General features: G+C 42.9%; 1 protein-coding gene across 3 annotated transcripts in view; it reads right to left on the reverse strand.

Annotated features, from left to right (window-relative positions):
• Window positions 1-23,238, reverse strand: part of apba1b (amyloid beta (A4) precursor protein-binding, family A, member 1b) — a 189,653-nt gene that overhangs the window by 81,014 nt on the left and 85,401 nt on the right. For all 3 annotated transcript variants that reach the window (XM_069922330.1, XM_069922338.1, XM_069922321.1), the window contains exon 2: window positions 6,595-7,764. In XM_069922330.1, coding sequence (XP_069778431.1) covers window positions 6,595-7,710 — 1,116 coding nt within the window. In that variant the 5' untranslated portion in view covers window positions 7,711-7,764. The remainder of the gene's footprint in view (window positions 1-6,594; window positions 7,765-23,238) is intronic.

The following is a 23,238-nucleotide window of genomic DNA, read 5'->3' on the forward strand; positions in this document are numbered from 1 at the left end:
AGGAGTGTTTGGCAGCTCTTTGCCTGGACTCGGAATTTAGGAGAATAAAGGGGATCTCACTGAAATATTTTGAATGTTGAAAGGCGTGGAAAGAGTAGATGTAGAAAGGTTGTTTCTCATGATGGGAGACTCTAGGACAAGAGGGCAGAACTTCAGGTTTGAAGCATGTCCACTTAGAACAGAGATGCAGAAGAATTCTGTTCACCAAAGAGTGGTGAATCTGTGGAAGCCAGGTCATTGGGTGTATTTAAGGCAGAGATTGATAGGTTTTTGATAGCCAGGGCATCAAAGGTTATGGGGAGAAGGCTGAGCAGTGAGTGATTAGGAAAATGGATCTGCTCATGATTGAATGGCAGGATAGACTCAATGGGCTGAATAGCCTATTTTGTTCCAATGTCTTGTGGGTCTACCGTCCACCCATGTCAGCAGCATGTAGGCTTCCACTGAAGTCCTAACATAAACAGCCTCTGCTTCTCATGACAGAAATGTGAATTTTCTTTCAACATCTTCCATTGAACATGCAGGTGCCTTCAATCTTAATGTTTGCTTGGTGCTCCCTCTTCTAACTTCTGCCAAGATGGACAGCACCACTCATGCTAACCACATACATGCCAGTCATCAGTGAGGACAAAGCACCAGGTACCCAATATACAACACACACCAGCCTGACTAAAGAATGGACCACTGGTCTCCACAGATTTCTCCATTCCAAGTTGCTGGCAGTGTAACTGTACAGTGCTAGTGATCACTGATAGCTTTGCTACCATTTGAATTCCCTGATGAAGGACAATATACCAATGGGGTGAGATAAAGGAGTAGCAAGATGGCTTGTATGAAGCATAAATACTGGAACGCACTTGCTACATTAAACAGCCAGATTGTATGGGAAACAAGTAAAACTTTATTTGCTGGAACCTGAAATTAAAACCTAAATTTTGGGGCCGGGGACGTGGGTGGGTGGGTGAAGAACACCACCAATCAATGAGTATTTGTAGAAAACTCAACAGGTCATGCAGTGTCCCTTATGTAGCAAAGATAGATGCATATCCAACTATTCTGGCCTGAGCCCCTCATCAAGGTATGAGCAAAAAACAGGCAGCTACCTGAATAAAATGATTGGTTGGGGGAGGGAGAAAGAGGCAGAAGCACAGGCCAACATTCAAGAGGTCATAGGTAGATATGGATGGGAGGGCAGAAGAGAAAAAAGCTGAGTTGATAGGAGGAGGGGGATAGCTCTGAATGCAGAGGAAAGGGGTGGGAAGCTGAAGGAATGGAGTCAAAGGGATAGGGAAAGAGAAGGAGACAAGCCTAACAGAAACCAGAAGTCATCTGGTTGGAAGGAGCCGAGATGTAATATTAGGTGTTGTTCCCTCAATTTGCGGGTGGCCTATGTTTGGCAGTGCACGAGGCCATGGACAGACATGAGGTGACATCAAGTAGTAATGGCTTTCAAACCAGAATGTGAGAAAAGCGTGAGTTAATTTATCACACTCGTGTTCCTTTCTTACTATTATGGTCTATCTGGCATCTAACTCCTCCCCCTAGCTCTGCTTGAAAATTATAACTCCTCCCCCCATCTCCACTCCACTCTGAGGAATGGTCCCAGGCCTAAAATGTTTCCCTTCTCATTTCTTGACTGGCTTGAGTTTCTCTTGTATTTTCTGCTTTTGTAGCCAGATTCTGTGATGGAAGGTCGCAAGCAACTTTTTGTAAGAAAGGTCATCAGGTGAGGGCAGGATGTAATATCATTGTACTGCATCCAACGGTCTACTTTGTATCACAGCATGAGGTGAAAAGAGAGATTGCAGTTTTTTTGAGGAATAGTTCTACGTGTTAATAATAGCAGGTGCCCTGGAACATGTTAAATGTAGCTATGCAATATCAGCATGCAGGTGACAGCTGAAACAGCACAAGGTTCACTCATACTGACAGGAACTGAATCTCTCTGTCTCACGACCATTTTCAATTCCCCATTAATAACTACTGGGGTGCACAGTGCAGTGGTCACTGAACTAGGACTCCAGAAATCATGGCTAGTGACCTGAAGACATGAGCTTAACTCTGACCAAGAAAACCAGTGAATTTAAATTTAAAATTAGATTTAGTTCATTAAATAATTTACCTGCCAAATCACAAAACTCAAAAAATGTTCTTCTACCTATCTCGACCTCCATTTCCCCCTTTGAAGAGATTTGGCATCACCAAAGAGTTGCAAATTTCTACAAGTGTATCATGGAGATCATTCTGACTGGTTGCTTCATTGTCTGGTCTGGAGGTGCCAATACACAGGACAAAAAAAAACTAGAGAGTTGTAAACATGACCAGTGCCATCATGGGCACCAGTCTTCACTCCACTACAGAAGGACATCTACAAGAGGTAGTATCTCAAGAAAGCAGCATGATCAAGGACTGTCACCACCCAGGCCATGCCCGTTTCTCACTGCTACCATCAGGAAGGAAGGTGCAGGAGCACCAAGGCAGTAGCACAAAAAAAGTTCTCTCCCCTCCACCATCAGATTTCTGAATGGACATTGAACCATAGACACTACCTCACTTTTTTCCTTCTTTTTGCACTAATTTATTGGTTTTTTTTAAATGACATTTATAGCAATTTTTGCACTTGCAATGCTGCCTCAAAATAACAAATTTAGTGATATGTTCATGAAAATATATTCTGAAGATGTTCTTTCAAGTGTCACTAATCCTAAAATCATCTTACACTTCAACAACTCCTTCAACAGTGACCTTTAACACTCTTCCCTGTGCTCCTTTCTTTCCCCATCCCAGGCTCCTTTCCTCCAGTTCCCCACCCCCTTCCCTTCCTTCTCCTGTCAGAGATACACTTCTTTGCCATCTGTCCCCTCCTCTTATCACTTCTCAGCTTATTTCTGGTCTACCTTCCCACCTGTATTCCCCTTCCTCCCCCACCCCATCTTTTTATTCAGGCGTCCGCCCGCCTTTTATTCCTGACGAAGGACCCAGGCCTGAAACGTGGTTACCCCTTCCTTCCTATAGATGCTGTGTGACCTGCTGAGTTTCTCCAGCACATTTGCGTATTGCCCACTTCCTTTGGCAGTGAACCCATTTGAGCTATTGAGAGGACTTTGTTGTTACTGTTATCCACCCACTCTTCATTCTTTGGATTTCTTCCCTTTCGTTTTAAAACACAAATACTTGTAGAAGAACAGGCCATGGATTAGTCGGTCAGACATTCAACTCCAGCTGTCAAGTGGTTACCTGCACCATAGTGCCACCTTCAGGCAAGCATTCCTCAACAACCCCTCACTTGCACTTGAACTTGCATTCACAACTCCCAGGGGATATCAGAACAGTCTCTCCTCCTTCTGTACAAACATGAAATGTGAAAACTCCAGTCAAGCTCCCTACATCTGAACGGTTACCTCACATTGGCTGTGACCTTGGGGTCAATCCGGACCTCCGCATGGTACTTTGACCATGTGGATGCAGTGGCTGGTAGGTTCATTCACCCCTAGATTTTTCTCTCGTATGTACGCAAGTGGTATAATCTGGTGAGTTGAAGGAACGCAAGGTTGGGATAAACATGGGATTAGTGAAAATAGGTGCATAGAATTGTTGGGCCAAATGGCCTGTTTTTCTACTGTACAACTCGAAGTCCATGAATCATAGGACACTATGAATCCACCTCAACCCCTTGTATCACTGTTCTTCAACAGGTAAAAAGACCATTTGCCTTCTAACAGAACAGGATGACCCAAAAATGACTTTGTGGGAGACACTGAGGAAAAGTAAGAAAAGATCAATTCAATTCCTGCGCAAAATCTCCAAAGCAGTGAAGTAATTTTGTTGTGGATAAAAACTAGCTTCAGGATCCTGGGGTTGACTCCTCAATGGTTCTCAGAAGTGACTTCTCAATCTTTCACATCTAAGAGAACTTTTAAAGTCAACAATCCCCTGGTGCACTTCAGTTGGAAGACAGAACTTCAAAGCAGAGAGACAGAGGGAGAGAGGCCCAGGGGGAGAGAGGCCTGGGGGGGGAAGAGAGGCACAGCGGGAGAGAGGCACAGAGAGAGGGAGAGAGGCACAGAGAGAGGGAGAGAGGCACAGAGAGAGGGAGAGAGGCACAGAGAGAGGGAGAGAGGCACAGAGAGAGGGAGAGAGGCACAGAGAGAGGGAGAGAGGCACAGAGAGGGAGAGAGGCACAGCGGGAGAGAGGCACAGCGGGAGAGAGGCACAGCGGGAGAGAGGCACAGCGGGAGAGAGGCACAGCGGGAGAGAGGCACAGCGGGAGAGAGGCACAGAGAGGGAGAGAGGCACAGCGGGAGAGAGGCACAGAGAGGGAGAGAGGCACAGCGGGAGAGAGGCACAGCGGGAGAGAGGCACAGCGGGAGAGAGGCACAGCGGGAGAGAGGCACAGCGGGAGAGAGGCACAGCGGGAGAGAGGCACAGAGAGAGGGAGAGAGGCACAGAGAGAGGTAGAGAGGCACAGAGAGAGGGAGAGAGGCACAGAGAGAGGGAGAGAGGCACAGAGAGAGGGAGAGAGGCACAGCGAGGGAGAGAGGCACAGCGGGAGAGAGGCACAGCGGGAGAGAGGCACAGCGGGAGAGAGGCACAGCGGGAGAGAGGCACAGCGGGAGAGAGGCACAGCGGGAGAGAGGCACAGCGGGAGAGAGGCACAGAGAGAGGGAGAGAGGCACAGAGAGAGGGAGAGAGGCACAGAGAGAGGGAGAGAGGCACAGAGAGAGGGAGAGAGGCACGGCGGGAGAGAGGCACAGCGGGAGAGAGGCACAGAGAGGGAGAGAGGCACAGCGGGAGAGAGGCACAGAGAGGGAGAGAGGCACAGCGGGAGAGAGGCACAGCGGGAGAGAGGCACAGCGGGAGAGAGGCACAGCGGGAGAGAGGCACAGCGGGAGAGAGGCACAGCGGGAGAGAGGCACAGCGGGAGAGAGGCACAGCGGGAGAGAGGCACAGCGGGAGAGAGGCACAGCGGGAGAGAGGCTCAGAGAGAGGGAAAGAGATGGATTCTGCAGCAATACAGCTGATCTTAACAAGCACCTTGCAATGGGGCATTCCTCAGATGGCTCTATTCTCCATCCTGCAATCAGCACAGACTGCACTTCAGTAAGCAGAGGTTTACCCGATAGTCCAATCTTCTCATAACCAGTCATCTCTCAGATGTGAACAGCAGCACTGAAATGAGCCCATTCACATCTGAGAAAGAAAAAGGATTAAAATGGATTCGATGGGACAATGTAAAAATACTGCGAGATACAAACCAGTATCAGGTCACACTGATAACTATAAAACTATACAAGATCAACAATCCCCTGGTGCACTTCAGTTGGAAGACAGAACTTAAAAGAAGAGAGAGAGAAACAGAGAAAGACAGAAACAGAGGGGCCCAGGGGGAGAGAGGCCAAAATCAGAAATTGTTACAAAAATCTACCTCCATATGGTTCCAGTTTCCATCCCTTGGTCTCATTTTGACTCCTGTAATTTCCTCCAAACACCTTACCAGTGGTCCCTCCATCTATCCACCTCTCCACCTTCTGTCCCATACCCGATCATCTCTGGGTCCCTCCCAGCTTCTTCCAGCTCCTCCCTACCCCTGTTATATCTGTGATATCATCCCCTTTTTACTTTAATCTTGATAAATGGTCCCAACTGGACACATTGACTGACTACTTCTACAGTTGGACGCTGCCTGACTCACTGAGTTCATCCAGCAAATCATCGTTTGCTCAAGGTTTCAGCATCTGCAATCTTTGTGTTCCTCTATTTTTCAACATCTATGGGACATCAGCCTCACCGATTTTTTTTGTATAAAGCAAGATTATTTACAGAAGAGCTGGGCAGTTCTATGGCACCCTGGTTAATATTACCCACCCCAGCATTATTTAAAGATGACCCCGCATACCTTGCTTCACTGAGTATCCCTTTTTATTTTTGTCATGAATACACTCTGCCACGGAGACTCCACTGCCACCTGGGTGAAGTGATTTTCCATCTGGTGCCTGAGTAGACCCCTTACTTTGAGGCTGTAGCCAACAGCAATATCAACTCCAAGCCCCTTGACTCCATGTATTTTAATGAGCAAACCTCACATTATTCCCAACTCAAGTGACCACAGGCTCTTACCTCTCCTCAAAGGAAAAAGCTGCCAACCTTTGCTGCATTTGCCCATCTCAAGTGCATCCTCCTTTAGAATATACAGTATTATCGACACAGTCTCAACCGAATTCTGTACAATTGGGGTAAAAATCCTTATTCTTGTCGACAAATCTTTTTATACGAAAGATATTTTCTGTTCCGGTGGAGGAGTTATTTAATGACTTTGTAACTCAAATAAAAGTACATTCAAGTCGCTTGGAACACTAATACCTCACCATTAGAAAACAAAACTCTACAATTTTATCTTTTCCCTACCATTCGTTTACTTGCCCTTCTATATCCCATGGGATATAGAAGCGTCACCAGCAAACTTGGATATATTACACTTCGTCCCCCCATCCAAGTCATCGTGAAACCTTGGGACCATGGCACCAATCCCTTGGACGCCTCAGTAGCCACAATCCGTCAGGAATGCTTGCAAAGTACAAAAGCATTGGTACTTACATCCCCATCCATGACCATTTGGATCTCGCTTTCTGATGTTGGACTGACATCTTGTCGCATCACCCAGATGGGTTCCGCTGGCTCATCGGGAGTGTATGGCGACCTAATGGTTCTCGTCTTCACCTCTTCAATAGCTTCCTTGATATCTTTAATTGCTAATGATATGGCCTCCCTCTGTGGCCTTGTGCGCCTCACAGGCTCTCCTGGACCTGGGGAAGACACGGAGTGCGGGTTCAGAGCCAAATTGGGCTCATCACTCTCCGAGTTCTGCTCCGCCTCTGGCATGTCCTCAGAGGCCTGGCCGAGGCTTTGGGAGCTCATACTCTCCTTCACCTCAGCCACGATCTGGTCAATGTCTTCTTCCTGCTCATAGCTGTCCATGCGCGGGTAAGGCGCAAACTCAGCTTCCTTCTCGGGGCTGTCTGACTCGTTGTCTGAGCGCTCATCGTAGTGGTGGAGCCTGGCACCGAGGGCCTCCTTGCGGTAGTTCTCTGCCTCTTCCCTTTCCTGTTCATACAGCCGTAGGCTCTCACTGTCATCTGGCTCAGGGGCTTCCACAATCTCCTCGTAAACATGCTCCTGTGCCGAGTAGTCGTCATAAGGCTCGGCGTATTGCTCCTCCTCGCTGCGGCGGAAAGTCTGGCGCGCATAGACATATCCTGCGTAAGCCGAGCTCACGAGGCCCTCGTGGTCCACAATATTGAAGCGCAGGGTGGCTGGTAGTGCACGAGAAGAGGCCGCTTCCGCGTGCTCAGACTCTGCATGTTCTGTGTACTCCTCTGCCTCCGGGCGGCAGTGAATGGCGTAGGAGCGCTCGTCTTCCTCGCTCTCGGGCAGCCTCTCCCGGGAGCCGAAGGGCTCAGCCTGGGGGGCAAGCACGTCTCCCTCTGCCCGGTCCGTGTGGTTGTGGAAGCCACTTTCGGTGCTGGCTGACCTGGCCAGCGCACCCTCCTCCTCACCTGCCTGTACTTCCCGCTTGCCACCAGCCTGGCAATATGGTCTGGCCCCTTCTTCTGCTGCCTCTTCCTCCTCCAGGTGCTGAAGGTCGGCCTCAACCGCCTCATTCAGCTCCCCGCTGCCAGGCTCCTCATCCCCCAAGTCCCGCGGCTTGTCCATCTCAGTGTCCCAAAGCACACTCCGACTATGTGAATAACATCCCAGTGGCTGAAGCTGGAAGACAATAAAAAGAAAGGAGAGACTGTGAAGGTGACAGCCAGCATAAATCCAGCTCCTATGAAGAGCTGGCACGAGTATGGTGGGCAAAATGGTCTTTTTTTAAATTTAAAATCATTTACAGATGTGGGCAAGGCCAACATTTACTGTCCAGCTCTTATTACTCTGCAGACAATGGTGGTGAGCTGCCTCCTGTCTTTGTGGTCAAAGAGTTGTTGGGCAGGAAGTTCTGGTCTTGGACCCAGAGACTCTGAAGTGACACAGATACATTTTCAGGGCAGGCTGGAACATTGGAGGGGATCTTTGTGATGTTGCCAAGGATTACTTATTTGATTAACAGGTCTACCCACTAGAGAGAGTGCAGGGGAGAACCACCAAGACTTGGCTTGGATTGGAGCAATGAAGATCAGAAGACTGGATATTCTGGATGTTTCCCCTAGAGCAGTGAGCAAGATCAAGGTAAATTCCAAGGAGGATAGAGGGTATTAAAAATATTTTTCCTACCTTGATAGAGTTATTTAAAACAAGGAGCCATTGGCATAAACATTAATAGGGGATTCCCCACACCCCCCACATAGTGGTGATGGAGACTGGTACTTTGAAGGGGGGAATAGTTAGTTCAATGCTATTACAATGCCAGCAACCCCATTTGAATCTACTGCTGTCTGCAAGGAGTTTGTACGTTCTCCATGTGTGATGCTTGTGTCTCCTCCCTCATTTCAAAGACGTATAAAGTTAATTTGTGATGTAGGTGTATTTGAGTGGTGCAGGCTCGTGGACCAGAAGGGTCCTGTTACCCTCCTGCATCTCTAGACAAGCACTTAAATTGTCAAGGGAACAAAGGTAGTAAACAAATGTTGTAAATGGGACCAGTGAAAATCCTTACAGTGGTTAGTATGAAGGCCTTCCTCCTGCACTGCACTGCACTGCCCATCGACTTGCATCCACTTTACTTTTCACCAGTTCATAATGTTTTGGAGTAGTTCACAGCCAACAAAGAAGCTGTTGAAGAAAAGTCACTGCCCTAACTTCAGGAAAAGCACCCAACTTGCACAATTTCTGGGATGAGGGGACAACCCTCTCACCATCAGATCATATTCTTTGGAGTTTAGAAGAATAAGGGGTGATGCTATTGAAACGCAGAAGATCCTGAGAGCGCCTACAGAAGAGACGATGAGATGTCACCACTTGTAGGAGATGGAAAAACCTCAGGCTGCGAGGGCTAGATCATTGGGGGAGGGATGGCATTTGAAGAGGAAGTAGATAAAAGAATAAAAGAATAAAAGGGAATTGTGGGGTGTGGGAAATTGGCACAGAAGAGATGAGGTCTGGGGCGGACTGATGCAACAGGCTTGAGGGACTTGGTCGTCTCTTGCTCCTGTTTTCTTAAGTCCTTATAAAGCAACACTTCACCAGCTGTAATGTGATAATGAGCAGATAATCTACTTCAATTTATTTTAGATGCAATCTGGAATACGCTGTTCAATAACTGCAAGGGTTATGAGACATTCTGTACTTGAGTAAATTAGGTTAGCAATAACATTGACTAGGAACACAACTCCTCTCCTGCTTTCCTCCTTTAAAGAGGATGTTAGCAAGGTGGTTGTATTACTGAATAACCAATCCAGAGACCAGATGGGTTCAAATTTCGCATCGCCACCAAGAGAATTTGAAATCAAGAAATTAATTTGTGTGGGAAAACTAGCATCAACGGTGGTGACTGCGACACAATTTAATTGCCATTAAAAACCACTTGGATATTTAACACGGACCATCTTACCTACTCTGGCCTGCTTGCACTCCTGTGCACTGATGCAGTTGAATAAAGACTGATGAATACCCTGGAGCTGAACACTTGCATTCTGGGGTTTTAAAAGAGATGGCTGGAGAGTTAAAGGTGCCTTGGATTTGATCCCCAGAAATTCCTGGATTTTAGAAGGATTTCAGGTAAAAGAAAACAAGGAATGACAGACCATTTAGATCAACATAGTCACAAGGGCAGTGCTGAAGTGATTACCAAGGAAGTAGTCACAGAATACTGAGAGAATCATAATATGTAATTAAGCAGGGTTAACATGAAAGGAAAATGTGATCTAATGAAATGACTGCTTAGATTAAACAGTAGGTCAGAGATCTTTATGTTGGAGGAGTTATTTAATGACGATAAAACTAAGTGTATCTGCAACGTTTAGATAAATCTCCTGACTGACACACCAAGTGAGACCCATTTCATTCAGAAGTTCATTGCAGTCAGATATTCTTGCATGCCATGCAACAGCATTTGAGGAAAAGCCCAACACATTTACTGTGTGGGTGTGAACAACACATTTACTGTGTGGGAGGTACCTTGGCACATGTTGCGGTCTCTGAACACTTGTTAACGTTACTCATTTAAAGTTCTTTCTTATTACCCATGTAAAAGGACATAGGTGTAGGCTGTTTAGAGTCTGCAAGCAATGCTCTTGCTTTTGCACAGGAACATGCCAGGTTCTGGTGCTAAATTCCTCCTTGCTCCTGCAAGGAAGTCCATTTAGAGCATTTCAATCATCTCTTGGGTCCCATGCATCGCACATCTTAACTTGTCTCAACCTGGCTTCCCACAGATCTAAATCAGGTATTAAATAAAATCACAAAAAGCAACATACCAAAATATCCAGAGATCTTTCTTCTAAGTAATATAAGAAGTAAAGAATTGGGCCTTAAACTGGATGAAGCTCAAAAAAGATTTATTATGATAGCCTTAGCTGTAGCAAAAAAATGTATAATGTCAACTTGGAAATCAGAAGAGAGCCTGAGAGTACAGCAATGGTACATGGAAATGAATAAATGTATTCCGTTGGAAAAAATTACATATAATTTAAAAAATAAAGTCACATTATTTGAACAAATTTGGGAACCGTACATGGAACACAACAGAGAGGGCCTACTGCGGACTTCCACCCCCTAAAATGATATAATGAGAAGATGACGAAATGAACTGACCCAGTGTGTAAAAGTAGATGACACAATTTTCTTGTTTATTTTCATTGTGTGGTGACATTGTTTAATGGGTTTATTGTATTGTATATGTTGAACATTTAATGGGTTTGGAGGGGGGTGGGAAGGAGGGAGGGAAGGGAGGGGGGAAAAGGGGAGAAAATGCCACTGTATATATTCAAGAGGGAAATGTTTGTGTGCATTTTGGTTAATATGGTTCATAGTGTGAAAAATTTAAAAATTTTTTTTAAAAACCTGGCTTCCCACCTGACCAGGTGTGACAATCCCTCAAGAGGGAAACAACCCACCTGGAGAATATATGTTCATTGACTTCAGATCAGCATTTAATACAATCGTTCCCCAGAGGCTGGTGAAGAAGCTGTCCCCAGAGGCTGGTGGAGAAGCTGTCCCCACTGGCATTCAACACCCCTCACTGTAACTGGACTCTGGACTTAAAAATAGGAAGACCAGTCTTTCCGGGTAGGTAGCAAAATGTCGAGTACCATCGGGCTGAACACTGGCGGAATTCAGGGTTGTATGCTCAGCCCACTACTGTTCACACTACTGACCCACAACTGCATCGTCAGTTCCAGCTCTAGATGGCACAACAGTAGTTGGCCTCATCAGTAACAGCAGAGAAGAGGTGGAAAATCTCATGAAATGGTGTAAGAGTAACAACCAGAGTTTCAATGTGCACAAGATGAAGCAGATGTTCATGGACTTCAGGAGGATCAAGATTGACCACCCTCCACTAAACTTCTACAACACTGTAGTGGAGACAGTGGAGAGTATCAAGTTTCTGAAGTTCACTTAACTAATGACATATTGTGAAAAGTCAACATCTCCTCTCTTATCTGGAAGGTGCAACAGCTACTGCACTTCCTGAGAAGACTGAAGTGGGCAAGGCGACTGGCCACCATTATGTCAACCTTCTACCAGAGCTCAAGAGCATACTGGTGGCTGCATCACAGTGTGGTATGGTTGCTGCAGAGAAATGGATCATAGGTTAATCCACAGGACCATAAGAGTGGCAGAGAGGATCACTGGAGTCTCCCTCCCCACCACATCAACATGAACTACTGCGATTGTTGTCTGAAGAGGACGTGCAAAATTTTTGATGACCCTTTCCATCCTGCACACAGCATCTTTCAGCTGCTCCTGTCGGGAAAAAAGATCCAGGAGTATCAGGCCCAGCACCACCAGACTGAGGGACAGCCTCTTTCCACAGTCAGTAAGAATCCTGAACGACATAAGGAAGTGCTCACACTAACCATCCGAGACTCTCACATTTTAATTTGTACACATGAATACTTGTCCTGCAAATGTATTGTTTGTCTATAAATGTGTTATGTCTGGTTGTGTTTCTGTGCATTTAGCATTGAGGACCAAAGAATGCTGTTTCATTGGGTTGTACTTGTGTAATCAAATAACAATAAACTCGACTTGATAACCACCTGCTCCATGTGCTGGCTGCATTCTCAACGCCACTGACAACAATTAGGGATATTCAAAATAGCTATGTGCGTGGTGGGTCATATTTAACCAATCTTGGGAGTTATTCGAGGAGGTTACCAGAAAAGTTGATGAAGGAAAAGCCGTGAATGTTGTCTACATGGACTTTAGTAAATCATTTTAAAGGTTCCACACGGGAGGTTGGTCAACAAGGTTCAGTCAATTGGCATTCAGGATGAGGTAATAAATTGAATTAAACATTTGCTTTGTGGAAGAAGCCAGAGAGTGGTAGGAGATGATTGCCTGTCTGACTGGAGGCCTGTGACTAATGATGCGGTACATGAACTGGTACTGGATCGCTGTTGTTTGACATCATTATTAATGTTCTGGATGCTAAAATGGTAAATTGCATCAGCAAGTTTGCCAAGGACACAAAGATTGCAGGTGTAGTGGTCAGCGAGGAAGGCTTTCAAAGCTTGTATTAGGATCTGCGCCAAATGAAAAAAGGAGTTGTAAGTGGCAGATTGAATTTAATGTGCATTGAACTTTAGGAGGACTAACCAAGGTAGGTTAGTCCCATATACATGGGAATTAATAAGGCACTTAGGAGTGGGATACAACACAGATAGAATACAGATACACAATTCCTTAAAAGTAGCATTATTACAGGTAGATAGGATCCTAAAGAGAGCTTTTGACATTTGGCCTTCATAAATCAAAGTATTTAGTTTAGGAGTTGGGATGTTATGGCAAAGTTGTACAAGACTTGAGGCCAAATATTTGGTGCATTTTTTTGTCACATACCTACAGGAATGACAACAATAATATTGGAAGAGGGTGGAGAAAATTTACAAGGATATTGCTGGGACTTGAACTGAATCACATGGTTAAGCAGATTATACCTTTATATCCTGGAGCATTGGAGAATGAGGGAAGAATTGATAGAGGTATACAAAATTATTAGGGATACAGATAAGTAAATGCAAGCAAACTCTTTCCACTGAGGCAAGGTGAGACGAGAGCTAGAGAACATGGGTTAAGGGTGAGATGTTTAGGAGGAACCTCTTCATGCAGAGAGTAGCGAGAGTTTGGAACGAGTTGCCAGCTGAAATGGTGAATGTGGGCACAATTTTGATATTTAAGAAAAATTTGGATTGAACTGTTAATGAAAGGGTTCTGGAGGACTATAGACTGGGTGCAGGTCAATGGAACTAGGTGAAATAACAGTTTGGCACAAACCAGAAGGTCCAAAGGGCCTGTTTCTGTGCTGTATGGATCACCGGTCTGTTATTCCAAGGCTTGTCTTTGAAATAAAGGCACAATATTAGCCAACCACTAATCTTCCAGCGCCTCACCCATAGCTAATGTTAAAACAAACAGGGTACCTGCAGTTTCTTCCCTGGATTTCAATGATGTCCAGGAATACCTCTGAACAAACCCAGGGATTTGTTAACCTATTATGTGTTTTAACCCCTCTTCTTTAATGTGGACTCTCCAACACATCACTATTTATCTTCCCACTGTCCCTTGCATCCGTGACTTTCTGCACAGAAAATACAGATGAGAAATACTCATTCAGGACCTTACCCATCTCCTGTGGCTCCACACATAGATGACTTCAATGATCTACAAGGGGTCGCATTTTCTCCAGTTGATACACTTCTAGACTCTCTTCACGTTCTCCTTTACCTCATCCTGCAGAGCTATCTCGTGTCCCCTCTTTCCCATCTGATTTCCTTCTCAAGTATTACTCCTACATTCCCTTATACTAAAGGATGCATTCTCTCCATTAAGCACTCCATCTCTCAATGGACTCCATCCTCAAAGGTTCCTTTTATTGTAATATAAATGATATATTTCAATATTTGTCTGCCACAAGGCAAACAAAGAATCTCATGAGCATCACCCAGCTCCCCTAACAATGGGAGGAAGAGAGCAGCTTCAACTCATTTACTATCAATAACCTTGCCCCCACCCACTACCATCACTGTAGGCTCCACAATAGATCTCTACACCTTGATTCCAGCTGCCTGCTCATCTCTAATTTCTCCACAAGTAGCAGCCTTGCCTTCAGCTGCTGCGTCAGGAATTTGTAACTGAAACCCTTCTAACTTCCTTTCCCTCAACACCTTTAACCTTTTGTACTCTGGCCATTTTCAACCTTTCATAATATAGTAAAATCCCTATTATCCGACACTGACGGGGATTGTGGATGTCAGATATGCAAATTTTCCTGTTTTCGGAGACTCACTCTTCCAATGCCTAGCTAATGCACCTGCATCAAAAACACACTGTTTAAAAGACAAAAGAAAAATGTAAAGTATTTTTTTTTTTTTTAAATCAGCATTGTAGTCTTTAATTACATAAAGTTCACTTAACATCAAATTTAAGTTTAAATTCAAACCCCAGTCACTGGTGCTGTTACAGAGTTGCGCTAGCCGCTACACTAACTGTGCCGCTGTCATAATTAACTCTCCCTCCCACAAGTTTACAGATAAAGCCATACTAATATACCTAATACTAATAAAGATCTGGATTCTTACCAGGCATGAATAGTGAGACACTTTGGGAGAGTCGCCCCAGTTGACATCAATCGGCATTTCATCTTGGTGGCTTGGTCAAGCCCTCAGCACACCTTCCTCGTGCTGACAACTAGATTCATCTCCACACTAGTGTCCTGGTCAGGCCCTTGGTGCAACCGGTTCACCTCCACACAAGTGTCCAGGTCAGGCCTTTTTTTTAAAATTTTTTATTTTTCACACCATAAATCACATTAGCCATGATATACACTTTTTCACACATATACAGTGACTTTTTCTCCCCCCCTCCCTCCTCCCAAGCCACCCCCCACCCCCCCCTCTCATCCATTTTAGGTATACAATCTAGGTTGCATTAAGCCAGTCAGTCAATGTTGTCATTCAACAAAAATACACCAGAAATTCTACTGAGTCCATTCTTTTCTTTCCTTCTCCTTCCATCAACTTAGGTAATGTTTGTTCCCGGTAGGTTTTCGCTATTGTATTTAATGTAAGGCTTCCATACTTGTTCGAATATTTCAATATTATTTCTTAAACTATATGTTATTTTTTCTAATGGAATACATTTATTCATTTCTATATACCATTGTTGTATTTTCAAATTGTCTTCCAATTTCCAGGTTGACATAATACATTTTTTTGCTACGGCTAGGGCTATCTTAACAAATCTTTTTTGTGCATCCTCCAAATCAATTCCAAATTCTTTGTTTTTTATGTTACTTAGGAGAAAGATCTCTGGATTCTTTGGTATATTGTTTTCTGTTATTTTATTTAATATCTAATTGAGATCATCCCAAAATTTTTCTACTCTCTCACATGTCCAGATTGCATGAATTGTTGTTCCCATTTCTTTTTTACATCGAAAACATCTATCAGATACTGTTGGGTCCCATTTATTTAACTTTTGCGGTGTAATGTATAGTCTGTGTAACCAATTATATTGTATCATACGTAGCCTCGTATTTATTGTATTTCTCATCGTTCCAGAACATAATTTCTCCCATGTTTCCTTTTTTATCTTTATATTTAAATCTTGTTCCCATTTTTGTTTAGTTTTACCATTTGTTTCCTCATTCTCCTTTTCTTGCAGTTTAATATACATATTTGTTATAAATCTTTTGATTAACATTGTATCTGTAATCACATATTCAAGGTTACTTCCCTCTGGTAAACTCAAATTGCTTCCTAATTTATCTTTCAAGTAGGATCTCAGTTGGTAATATGCCAGCGCTGTATCTCCAGTTATATTGTACTTATCTCTCATTTGTTCAAAGGATAAGAATCTACTTCCTGAAAAACAATTTTCTATTCTTTTAATCCCTTTTTTTTCCCATTTTCTAAAGGAAAGGTTGTCTATTGTAAAAGGGAGTAGCTTATTTTGCGTCAATATTAGTTTTGGTAATTGATAATTTGTTTTATTTCTTTCTACATGAATCTTCTTCCAAATATTGAGGAGATGATGTAATACTGGAGATGTTCTATGTTGTACCAATTTTTCGTCCCATTTATATAATATGTGTTCAGGTATCTTTTCCCCTATTTTATCTAATTCTAATCTCGTCCAGTCTGGTTTTTCCCTTGTTTGATAAAAATCTGATAGGTATCTTAATTGTGCAGCTCTATAATAATTTTTGAAGTTTGGCAATTGTAAGCCTCCTTGTTTATATCATTCTGTTAATTTATCTAGTGCTATCCTCGGTTTCCCCCCTCTCCATAAAAATTTCCTTATTATTTTCTTTAACTCTTTGAAGAATTTTTCTGTCAGTTGTATTGGCAATGCCTGAAATAAGTATAGTATCCTTGGAAAAATGTTCATTTTAATACAGTTTATCCTTCCTATCAGTGTTAGTGGTAGATCTTTCCAATGCTCTAAATCGTCCTGTAATTTTTTCATTAGTGGATTGTAATTGAGTTTATATAATTGGCCTAGATTTTTGTTTATTTGTACACCTAGGTATCTTATTGCCTGCATTTGCCATCTGAATGGAGATTCCTTCTTAAATTTTGAGAAATCTGCATTATTCATAGGCATTGCTTCACTTTTATTTACGTTTATCTTGTAACCCGACACTTCTCCATATTCCTTCAATTTCTTATATAATTCTTTTATTGATAGTTCTGGTTCTGTTAAGTACACTATAACATCATCCGCAAATAGACTGATTTTATATTCCCTGTCTTTTATTTTTATTCCTTTTATATTATTATCTATTCTTATCAATTCTGCTAGTGGTTCTATAGCTAGCGCAAACAATAACGGTGATAGTGGGCATCCCTGCCGCGTTGACCTGCTTAAGTTAAATTGCTTTGATACATGTCCATTTACTGTCACTTTCGCTAACGGTCCCTTATATAATGCTTTAATCCAATTAATATACTTCTCCGGTAAACTGAATTTTTGCAATACTTTGAACAAATAATTCCATTCTACTCTGTCGAAGGCCTTCTCTGCGTCTAAAGCAACTGCTACTGTAGGTGCTTTATTTCCTTCTACTGCATGAATTAAGTTAATAAATTTACAAATATTGTCTGTTGTGCGTCTTTTTTTGATAAATCCAGTTTGGTCTAAATTTACCATTTTCGGTACCTGTTCTGCTAATCTGTTTGCTAATAGTTTAGCTATTATCTTATAATCTGTGTTTAGCAAAGATATTGGTCTATATGACGCTGGTGAGAGTGGATCTTTCCCTTGTTTTAGTATTACTGTAATTATTGCTGTTTTACATGAATCTGGTAAGTTTTGTGTCTCATCAATCTTGTTGATTACATCCAGGAGGGGCGGTATTAATAAGTCTTTAAATGTTTTGTAGAATTCTATTGGAAATCCATCCTCTCCTGGTGTCTTATTATTTGGTAATTTTTTTATTATCTCTTGTATTTCTACTGTTCCAAATGGTTCTGTTAATTTATTTTGTTCCTCTATTTGTAGTTTTGGTAGTTCAATTTTAGTCAAAAATTCATCTATTTTCCCTTCTTTCCCTTCGTTTTCAGTTCGGTATAATTGTTCATAGAATTCTCTAAAGTTTTCCTTAATTTCTTTTGGATTATATGTAATTTGTTTGTCTTTTTTCCTTGTTGCCAATACCATTTTCTTAGTTTGCTCTGTCTTAAGCTGCCATGCTAGGATTTTGTGTGTTTTTTCACCTAGTTCATAATATTTCTGTTTTGTCTTCATTATATTCTTCTCTACCTTATGTGTTTGTAATGTTTCATATTTTATTTTTTTATCCGCCAATTCTCTTCTTTTAGTTGTATCTTCCTTCATTGCTAATTTTTTTCCTATGTTTACTATTTCCCTTTCCAACTGCTCTGTTTCCTGATTATAGTCCTTCTTCATCTTGGTTACATAACTTATTATTTGCCCTCTAATGAATGCTTTCATTGCGTCCCATAGTATAAACTTATCTTCCACTGATTCCGTATTTACTTCAAAATACATTTTTAATTGTTTTTCAATACAGGTCAGGCCTTTGAAGCAAACCAAATCACCACCATGCCAACATCCCAGTCAAGCCCTCAGCGGTACCCAACTCACTTCCATGTGTGTCCTAGTCAGGCACACAGTGCATGTCCCTTTAAATTCAAACCCCTTTCGTGAGTGCTGTAACAGCGTTGTGCTAACCATGCCACTGTCATAATTAAACCCCCTCCCCCAAGTTTACAGATAAAGCCTTTCTAATATACTTAATGTACTAATAAAGACTCTTAATAGGCAAGAATATGGAGACAGGTTGGGAGAGTCACCCCAGCAGCATCATCTGGCCCTTCATCCTGGGCGCCACCATTTTATTCAAACAACTTTATTCAAACAGCTACTGCAGGCAGGGCTCAATCGGTCACTCTGCTGGCTGAATGGTTGCTCCCAAGGGGTAGTGTGCTGCTTCAGAGAACATCTACTTTTACAATTTTAAACTTTTATTTAAAACTTTATTTATTCTTAGTTATCTATCTTAGTTATCTGTTTACCTACCTATCTATTTTTTGAGTTTCTGTTTGATTGATTGTCGGTAGGGATTTTACTGTATAAACTCCAGACTGTTCCATGGGTAAACTACAGTACACACACCAGTACAAACCAGCAGGTGGTAAAAACAAAAATCTGCAGACACCATGGTTAAAGTAAAAACACATAACCGATATTTCAGGCTTGAGCCCTTCATCAAGGTATGAAAAAAATTGTCAGCAGGCATCCAAACAAAAGAGTAGGTGTAATTGTAAAGGCAGGAGGTGATAGGTGGAGAAGGGAGGGAGGGGACAGCAGCAAGGGGAGAAGGGATGGCTAGGTGAAGGGAGGAGAACTGGAAAGGGGAAGGGAAATGAGGGGGAAGGGAAGAGCAGGTTAGCAGAAACCAGTAAGTTTATGTTAATACCATCTGGCTGGAGAGTGCCCAGACTGGAAATCAGGTGGTGTTCCTTCAATTTCCAAGTGGTCTTGGTGGAATAGTACACAAGGCCATGGACAGACATTGTGGTAGTGTGACACAGAACTGAAATGGTTGGCTACTGGGAGGTCTCTATCACTGCTGCGGACAGAACGAATGTGCTCAGTGAAACAATTTCCAAATCTGTGCCTAATCTCTCCAATGTAGAGAAGAAACCAGCTGATTTTCAGCTGGTTCGGTATAAAACCAGTTCTGGCAAACGGGTACACTAAATATATATGCTTGCTTGTAGTCCCCAAAAATAGGGACACAGAGTCCAAAGGGTTAAAGCACTCCTCGAAATCAAGTGTTGGTCACTGATTCTGCAATCGTATCTTGTACCTCAATGACAAGTTAGAAAATTGTGTCAAAGAATATTTCGATGGCACCTGAGGCAATGGCACCATTGCTATAGGATATGTTGTAACAGATGTTCCTGCTCTATTAAACAAGTCAGACCTACTTTCTATAAACGAGTTAGCAGGCTTGAAGGTACAAATAAGAAGAAACAGATGGAGCTACATAGGAAAGGCTTAATTGACCTGTTGGCCTCTGAACGAGCAGGCTATAGAATTTCTGCACAATACAAGAAGCAAAGGAATACAGACTTGATCCCAGAGCAATCAATCTGAAGGTACATGGGGAGAAGGGTTAGGTTTGTGAACACAAATGGGTAGGAGAGGAAATGTGGCCTGTTGATAAACAATGACCTTGGGAGGAATTACACATTGATTAATTGGAAAAAAGGGATGCTTTGTTATGATTGGCTACTGATCTCACCTCCAGTCTAGTCAAATTTATTGTCATCTGACTGTACAAGTACAACCCGACGAAAGAACGTTCTTTGGTCCATGATACAAAAACACACAGTCACACAACATGCAGGACAAGTATTTCATCTATACAAATAAATAAATAGTTTCATGAATACAATGAAGGTTAGGACACTAGGTATATATGGAGAGGTTGCAAACTGGATTTGAAATTGGTTAGGTGGAAGAAAACAGACTGGAGATCTATGTCGAGTGGTGTGCCTCATTTTTGTTTGTAATCTATATAAATGACCTAGATGATAACGAGATGAATTGGATCTACAAGTTTGCTGATAACACAAAGATAGGAGGCAATGTGAACTGGAAGGAAGATTTTCAAAGCTTGCAGAGGGAACTGGACCAGCTGGAAAACTGGACCAGTAAGTGGCTGATGGAATTTAATGCAGAGAAGTTGAGGTGTTGCCCTTTGGAAGAGTGAATCAAGGTAGGACATACATAGTAAATGGTAGGCCTTTGAGGAGCGGAGGAGCAAAGAGATCTTGAAATACATATACATTGTTCCCTGAAGGTGGTGTCACGTGGACAGGGTTGTAAAGAAAGCATTTGGCATCTTAGCCTTTATAAATCAAAGTATTCAGTATAGTAGTTGGAATGTTATGTTGAAGTTATTCAAGCCATTAGTGAGGCTACACTTAGACTATTGTGTCCAGATCTGGTCGCCCAGCAGCAGGAAAGATATCAATAAGATTGAAAAAGTGCAGAGAAGATTTACTAAGATGTTAACGGGTCTTCAGGAATTGAGTTACAGGGAAAGATTAAACAGGTTAGGGCTATACTCCTTGGAATGAAGAAGAATGAGGGGAGCCAATAGAGGTTTATAAGATTATGATGGGTATAGACAGTGGATGTGAGTAGGATGTTTCTACTTAGATTGGGGGAAAGGGGAGAGGTACAAGGGAACATTAGGGGCAAGTTTTTCACTCAGAGAATGGTAGGAGTGTGGAATAAGCTACCATTTGATATAGAGAATGCAGATTCAATCTTGAGTATTAAAAATATTGGATAAATACATGGATAGGAGTGGTCTGAAGGGTTATGGAGTGAGAGCAGGTCAGTGGGGCTAGCTAGTTTTATTGTTTGGCACAGACCAGAAGGATTGAGTGGCCTGCTTTTCTGTGCTGTAATGTTCTATGGATTATTAGTGTGAGCAGGTCCCTTGGCCGCTCAGCATTCTCACTGCCTGTGGGAAAAAGCTGTTCCTCAGCCTGGTGGTGCTGGCTCTGATCCTGTGGATTGATCTCTGATCCATTTCTCTGCAGCACCATACCACACTGATGCAGCCAGCCAGGAAGGCCTCAATAAACCTCCTATAGAAGGTTGATATAATGGTGACCAATAGCCTTGCCCACTTCAGTCTTTTCAGGAAATGCAATCGCTGTTGAGCCTTCCTGACAAGTGAGGAGATGTTGAGTGTCCACAATAGATCACTAGTTAAGTGAGCTACAAGGAACTTCGTGCTCTCCACTCTCTCTACTACAGAGTTGTTTATGTGTAGTGGAAGGTGGTTATTCCTGGTCCTCCGGAAGTCCACAATCATCTTCTTCATCTTGTCCATGTTGAGACTCAAGTTTGAGATTTTTCACCTCTTCTGTGGAGTGCGACTCATCGTTGTTGCAGATGAGGCTGAGTCCCAGCAAAGACTGCTTCTCCACCAACCTCTGGGGAATGATCGCATTCAATGCCGAGCTGAATCGATGAACAGCAGACTAGTGTACGAGGTGTTATTCTCCAGGTGGGTCAGGGCAGAGTGTAGGGACAAGGCTATAGCATCATCTGTTTCTTCTATAGCTGAATTGAAATGAGCCCAGCATGTCTGGGAAGTGTGCTTTGATGCGTTCCATTACCAAACGCATAAAGCATTTCATAATGGTAGAGGTCAATGCCACAGGGTGGTAGTCATTGAGGCCTGTTATTATCACCCTCTTGGGTACTAGGATGATAGTAGCTGTCCCGAACGTTGCGGGAACATTCAACAACTTGAGTGAGGTGTTGAAGATGTCCGTGACGACCTCCATCAATTGGTCTGAGCAGTTCTTCAGTGCCCAACAAGGTATGTTGTCTAGTCCTGCTGCCTTGTGTTGGTTCCTCTTGGATCAGGTTCCCCTCACATCAATTGCGGCTATGCAGAGTCAGTTAAGAAGTAAGAGTTAAATGTTTGTGGACTGGTCAAGAAACAAAATAATTGAAGGCATGCAACCTCAGAACCTTGGTAAATTCCCCAGAGATACTTGACTAAACAAACAAAGGAATTTCAGATCTCACTGATCATTGCTAGGTCCAGAGGGTGACTGAACTCCGACAATACCTCAGCATCAACTTATTTTGATTAGTAACATTTTAGTGAAGCTACATTGACACAATTTATCATTGGTTTCCACTGCAAGTCCTGCCATCCAATGCCCCATAGCCATCCTGGTTGCTGTATCCCAAGTCTTCCAATATCTCAATCCTCCTGTTTAATCCATCAATGGCTTTGTCTATTTCTGGTGCTGTAACACCTTTCAACAATGCTGTGACCCCCTCCCACTAGCCAATGAGCTCCCAGTTAGAACTATAGCCTCTTGGCTCCCTTTTATCTCATCACAGATGGCCAGTAACATCAACCAATCAGGCAAAGGCACCCTTTGTCCCAGCGTCCACTTCCAAAGAGGCAAATTCCAGTCTCCTCAAAATTCATCTCCTTGCTATGCTTTCAAATTCAAGCAGCAGCAACAGGAGGTCACTTAGTCCAATGTTAACCCAACCATTTAACAAGATTCTACAGGGTGTCAGGAAAATGTGCACAGAATGGGGTTAGTGTAGGTTTAATGGGTTCTGGATAGTCAGCATGGACTTGATGGGCTGAAAAGCCTGTTAGAGGGCTGTACAGCTACAATTCTAAGATCATAGGTCATCTGATTGGTGTTCTCAGTTCCACTTTCCTGCCTGTCCCAATGATTTCACAGAGGACCCAAACATCCATTTCTTTGAGATTTAAGTACATTAGGACAACATTTCTATAGCAGTTGTAACATGACAAAATGCTGCTTGAACTTTACCACACAAAATCTGACCAAGTGAACAAGCTACTGGAATGGTTACCAAAGGTTTAGTCAAAGGATAGGGTTTAAGGAGCCTCTTGAAAGAAGAACATGAAGGTCAGGGGATTTAGACAAGAGGTTCCCACTATAAAGTCTGAAAGATGATGAGGTGATTAAGTTGACAAATACCTCAACTTCTGCCCTAAGTGAGTAATGTCCACCCGACCAAATT

The sequence above is a fragment of the Narcine bancroftii genome, chromosome 1 (genome assembly GCF_036971445.1).
Source record: "Narcine bancroftii isolate sNarBan1 chromosome 1, sNarBan1.hap1, whole genome shotgun sequence".
NCBI lineage: Eukaryota > Metazoa > Chordata > Chondrichthyes > Torpediniformes > Narcinidae > Narcine > Narcine bancroftii.